Genomic DNA, 6,082 nt, shown 5'->3' with positions numbered 1-6,082 from the left:
ACACCTACAGAGAACCTCTAAATCTCACCAATCTACATCTTTTTTTTTTTGTTATCCGTACATGCTTCCACTTCGTCCAGTCAGTTATCTCAAGTGGCTCCTCCCCTCCACAGGAGAAAGGACACAATTTGAAGCAAATGACTAAAATGGTTTGTACATGTTGGACATTTCAACAATAACCTGTATACCGTAGCTCGATGTTGGTTGCATATATAAAACATATTCACGAAATGTGAGACCGATTATGTACGAGGCACGAGCTGGAGCTTGATTCTCGGTTGTTTTGATTGAATCTCTCCATTGAGGGTGGGCGCCGGGCTAATTGCTGCAGACAAACCTCCCCTGCAGCCGCGAAGCCTCTGTTTGGTCTCTGCAGGAGCTCATATATTTCAGCTGAGTGCATGTAGCTGCCGGTTGTCTGGGGGGGAGGGGGGTGCCGCTTGCAAAACCATTTGCTCCCCATCGTGTCCGAGCGTGCTCGCCGGAAACCATCTCTCCTAAAAAGCATCCCAATTAGGGCATTTATCCCATTAGGGCACGGTGTTTCAGCCACGCTAGCTTTCAGCTGGCTGCCAATCTGCTCCTGACGAGGACCAAGCAAGTCGAGACTTTTCAAGACCAACGGTTGTGCTGCAAGCAACGCGTGCACACGAGGCCACGCTGGAACGAGCGCTGGTTGAGTTCCTCTAATTGAGGCCTGTCAGTCCAACGCTCACGCTGCAGCACCTGGAAATAGTCCAGAGTGGGCGACGGGTTACAAGAGGGCCTACCGAGGCACAATGTCTTCATCTTGAATCGTATGCTCTCAACTGTTTTATGCTTTTGTGTTGCTGAAGCCAAGACTGTCTCAGAGGTAGACTTCTAATTAATTTGTTGAACAGAATAACGAACCCTGCAGGGAGCGCCGCGACGTGCCAATAAGAGACGTTCTCCGGTGTAGGTGATTGAGAACAGGTACCTCATCGCTTTGCCTTTGAAAATGTATTCATGCGGCATTTAAGCACAACAATGCCCACGACACCACAGGCAGCTACCTTGCACCCTAGAGGCCGTGGTAATGAAGGTTGTAACATATCAATGAGTCCCAAGGCGTATCGGTGACATTTTGGAAGACGGCGAAAAACACGGCCACATCTTCGTCGGAGGGCCTTGAGCGGAACCGTGTTTTTCTCTCTCTCTCTTTCTCTCTCGGCCAGCTGAGTGAGCGCCGACGAGCCGAGGCAAAGGCCATCGCTTTACACAGAAGTCGTGTTTTAAAGAGTAAAAAGGAATTTATTAGAGTTGTGCTCCACATGTGAAAAAACAAAAGCAAAAAGACACAGATGACAAAAAGACAGCGACATGTTCAACACTCGCCACAATAATCCCCCCAACAATTCTACACACACGGTTCCGTTGCCTCATAGAAAGATAACATTATTATAGACTATCTGTGAATTTATATCAGTCCATTGTGGATTATTTTGTTTCATGATTTCATATCTAAAGGCTGGATTAGGATGAAAGCAGCTTCATATTTTTAAACAGTAAATGAAACCCAAACCTCGATTGTGGAAAACCTCGTTCCATAAAATGTGTTAATAACTGCTCGGCTAAAAGTTTATCTGAAAAAAGATTAATCAGCTTCCGTATTTATAAAATTCACAATTTAATTCCAACTTTAAAAATTTGAAAAACCAATCATTGCCTTCTGACTTTTGCAGTAGCGTATTCATTTAAAACTAAAAACAAGCCGCCTTAATCACTCATTAAGAAGACTAAAATTAAAACTCATAAAGTTTGCATGAACCCCCTGAGATGTAGCATCCCTGTACGGTACAGTGTCGTTTAAAAACAGTGATTATTTATTTTTCGACCCGTTTAAAGTAAATTAATTAAAACGCTAGCTATACAAGGACTTCTCTCCTTAAATCCTCTGTGTGTCACCAGAAGACTCTTCAAAGCAAGTAGTCCGTGTCATTCATCAGGTGCCCTGCTTTGATTGAATCCGTCACCCATGAGTCCCTTACAATCTTAAATTTCTCCCTAAAGCGGCGTCTCAGAGTCCTTAAACCCAGAAGTCTGGTCTCCTCTGAGATGATGACATGAGAGACTCCTTCCTCTAACCTCTGCATCACCGTACCTCCATGGTAGCGAAACTCCAGAGCCCTGATGTCCAAACAGGTGGCAGCTATGGCGGTTTCAGGGTCTCCTATGTCGGCGCAGCTGTCCATGTAAACCTGGAAGGGTCTGAACATGCTGGTGGGAAGGTCCTCCCATCCGTACCGCTGCTCCACCTGGCCGGCGTTCACCACCGCGCCGCTCATCCGCCCGAACACCTCCCTCAGCTGCTGCTCGTCCGTGTCCGCAAAGTAGCTGTCGCCGTAGCCATCGTACTCCTTGGCGAAGTGCTCCCGGGTGGAGGGCGACATATGGATCATGTGGCGTGGCTGCCACGGGACCACTTCCTTCCGGGCCAGGCAGTCCAGCAGCCAGGAGGCCCACACCACGTCGTGCTGGTCGGACGAGACCAGGTTCTTCACGCGCACGTTCTCCGCGCCGGCAATCACGCAGTAGGTGTCCCGTCCCGGGTTTTGAACCACGATCCCTCCACACCTAATGAGACGAAGACACCAGTAATCATTTCATTATTTAGGATTCACACTATTGTTTGATTTTGACACAAAAGGCTTTTTTCACTTTACCTGGCCACGTCCTTCTCCAGCTCAGCCTTGGGGCAATCCTCTGTGCCATTCAGGATACAGAACTCCACATCCTCGAACATATCAGTCTCCTTGGTGACCCCGGAGAGGTCCTGGGGCTTGAAGTGGTCGATGATCCCGACCACCTTCTTGGGCTTGGCCGGCAGCTTGCGCTTCTTCTTTTGCAGTTCGTCGCCGTCGATGTGGAGGTGCCGCGAGGCGAGCTTCCCGGACGCCTTGCTGCGGAACTGATCCAGCTCTGCCAGGGTCATGCACTGGTGCCACTCCTTGTCGTCGCGGATCTTCTCGATCCTGGGGAAGCGCAGGGTGCAGTTGGTTTTATACATGTCGCTGCCGACTATTTCGGCCGCCCGGACCTGGAGGATGACCGAGTTGCAGGGCTCGATGTAGACCTCTGGTTTCTCCGTTCCACACAGGATGGATGCTGGCGGGTCATTCTTCCGATAGATGTTCCAGTGCTTGGCCAGCTTTAGACCAAGGTCGTACAACTCCTTCATGGTGTAGCCGGAGCCGACGCGGCAGACAGTGTGGAAAACTGAGGGTTTCTCGCCGGGCTTTGGAGCCTCGGCTACGGCGCATAAGAAATGGGACATCATACCGCCCCGTCTCCCTTTCCCCAAGTAGCCACCGACAATCAGCAGGTCAAGCTCATCCATCAAGCCGTCCACATACTCTGGCTTTATTTTCAGCCATCCCTCCCCCCGCTTGTCAGGTTTGTAGATGGACATGGGATCCTTCACCATGATCCCCTCCTCTCTGCCGTCAATGGCGTCATTCAGGGCGTTCACCACCTCCTGCACGGTCCTGGCGTCGGCCTTTGGCACCAGGTGCAGCCGTCCCTTGGCTGGCGTGAAAACCGTCTGAAGGGTCTCGTAGCGCTTCTTCAGGGGTTCCCTGCCGAGCTTCTGGTCATTGACCAGCAACACGTCAAACACGCAGAAGCACGTCTGCAGCTCGGAGTCGTCCATGAGCTTCTTGATGTCGAACTTGCTCCCTTTCTGCATGAAGGTCTCCGTGGTCGGGTTGTACGCCATCATCTCGCCGTCGAGGATGCAGTTCACGACGTGGCCTTTAAAAACGTTGTGGATGTAAGGCGTCAGGGAGCCCTGCAGCGGGGACCCTCCGAACTGCTGGGTGTACTCAAAAGCATTTCTGCTGAAGTACTTGTACACGTCGCCGTCTTTGTGCAGTTGTATGCGCTCCCCATCCAGCTTGGTCTGAATGTAAAAAGGGGCGTCTCCCATCTGTTTCTCCACGTTGCGGATGTTCGCCACGCCCGCCAGCATCGGCTTGAAAGCGGAGAAGAGCCCGATGGAGACTTCGCTTAAGGACACGGAGGGGCAGTGGAGCTGCCGGCACACCTTGTTCAAGTCCGTGTTGACGTTGTAGAGCTCGGCCGCATCCGGGTGGAAGACCCCGAGGACGGTTTCTTTGCTGATCCCGAGCTTCATGTCCTTCAGGATCATCCTGATGAGCCACTTTTGCTCGAGGGCCGAGCTCTGGGTGATGAGGTGCCGCAGGCTCTTTTTCACGAGATCCTTCTGCTTGTCCGCGTTGTTGATGGCCACCGAGTCCAGAAAGTCATTGACTTCTTTGATGCTGAGGGTTCCTTGGCTGGCGCACCGTCTCTTCAGCACAAAGTACGCCATGCTAGCAAAGTCTCCGGCCTCTCCTTGGGATGTAGTCGGAGCACGGTAGTTCAACAGTTTATTGGCTTCTGGGCCATTCTTTGGGAGGCCCAGCGCGTCGATGTAGAGTTTAGCTAACATGTTCTCTTTTATGCCGTACGCCATTCGCTCTCGTTCGAAGGAGGGGACTATGAGGCGCATGGCCGAGTAGAAAGAGTCGGTTGTATCTGGGTTGTCTTTGTGGAGGGCCGAGTGAAACTTCCTCCATGACTCAATGAAATCCCCAAGGACCTTGGATTTCTCTGGGCGGAGATTAGACTTCTGGATTTTCTCTAAAGTGTTACAAAGGTGAAGGAAAGGGACCTGAGCAGCAACAAAGGGCTGACCTGCAGCATCGCTGCTGGAAGTTCCCTCCATGGTGAAATCTGAAATAAATAAAATCAGCCAAATGAAAAATCCAATAAATGAATCATAAATGAAAAATAATCAGCATCTATTTTGAACAAATTCAAATGGAAAGATTTGAATATCAGCCTCTTCAATGTGAGGATATCATTGTTATTTTTGTGATCTTTGCCCTCACAATCAGGCTTGATTTAATATCAACAAGAAAACATCCTTATGATTATGAATACAGGCTATGACAAACATAGTATAATGTGATCAGATGAACATTGAATGATTTCCACATACATTATAATTCTTGTTATTCCACTCACTGCTTGGTTGCAGATTATTGGTCCACAGAGATCAAACTTCAACAGGTTCGGACATGTCTCCAAACGAGCTCTTTAAACAAACAGGAAACGGAACAAAACTAAAACACAGAAGTTTACCTAAAGATGGTGGAACGTATTAAATCCAATACTACGTTTACACATTCAATTTCATGTGAAGTGTAGCATCTCGTACTGGTTATTAGCTCCTAATAAACGTTTAAATGTACATTCATATGTCAAGCGCAAAGCTACTGTCAACTACGGTTTGATTATTTTCAAAATAAAAGCATCTGTTGTCATATGACGTCTGTGTTGTACCGCCGTGTCTGTCCAGAGAAGTTACGGGTATTTACTTAGTCAATATTTAAGAGTAATTTAGTGTTTTAACGGCAGCTAAATGTGAAATTCCGTTCACACACACACACACACACACACACACACACACACACACACACACACACACACACACACACACACACACACACACACACACACACACACACACACACACACACACACACACACACACACACACACACATCAAAACTGGAAGGATGTTCGTCGCGCTCTAATTTTGAAAACAGACCGTTGAAGCTGTTGTTCTCCAGCTTCATTTAGAAACAGTAACGATACGAGCTGACTAAATAAAGACATGTTTGTTTTAATGTTACCTTTCTTGCTTTTTTATCCTCCAAAGAAGAGGTAGCGAATGGCAGGCTTCTCCCCGCGAGCTACATGTTGGACTACTTCCTCGTACTCAGAGCAGGGACCAGCCAGGAATACCTTCCCCCCGGAAACAAAAGCGGAACCTTTATCGTGTGAATGCCCTGCAGAGCGCAACATTGTTGCTCCTCCCTTTCGCCAGCAGAGGGCGACACCGAGATGCTGCACTGAGGGAGGGTTGTTTACCATAATGGATCTGGTCTTGAGCCAGTAAGCCAGTAGTAAACTGGTAGTAAAATACAGGAATGCGCACTTGTTGACCGCAAGAAGGTGTTTCCCTTTCGCTACAATGATTATGTGGACGTATTTG

At 48.7% G+C, this 6,082-nt stretch overlaps 1 protein-coding gene across 2 annotated transcripts; it reads right to left on the bottom strand.

The window, feature by feature from the left end:
• Nucleotides 1-1,176: 1,176 nt before the first annotated feature.
• Nucleotides 1,177-5,857, bottom strand: lig4 (ligase IV, DNA, ATP-dependent). Of its 2 annotated transcripts, none has more exons than XM_076094624.1 (4): nt 5,721-5,857; nt 5,024-5,119; nt 2,685-4,755; nt 1,177-2,595 (listed from the first exon to the last, which is right to left on the bottom strand). In XM_076094624.1, exons 3-4 carry the CDS (start codon nt 4,745-4,747, stop codon nt 1,938-1,940), a joined length of 2,721 nt encoding a protein of 906 aa, XP_075950739.1. In that variant the 5' UTR covers nt 4,748-4,755; nt 5,024-5,119; nt 5,721-5,857; the 3' UTR covers nt 1,177-1,937. The 2 variants fall into 2 exon arrangements, with proteins under 2 accessions (XP_075950739.1, XP_075950738.1); XM_076094623.1 differs by having other exon boundaries at nt 5,050-5,119.
• Nucleotides 5,858-6,082: the final 225 nt, after the last annotated feature.

This window comes from Anarhichas minor, unplaced genomic scaffold (assembly GCF_050575085.1).
Source record: "Anarhichas minor isolate MPS153535 unplaced genomic scaffold, ASM5057508v1 ptg000018l, whole genome shotgun sequence".
In the NCBI taxonomy this organism is placed as follows: domain Eukaryota; kingdom Metazoa; phylum Chordata; class Actinopteri; order Perciformes; family Anarhichadidae; genus Anarhichas; species Anarhichas minor.
Note: the sequence above shows the minus strand (reverse complement) of the source record. Positions and strands in the feature narration are given on the sequence as shown.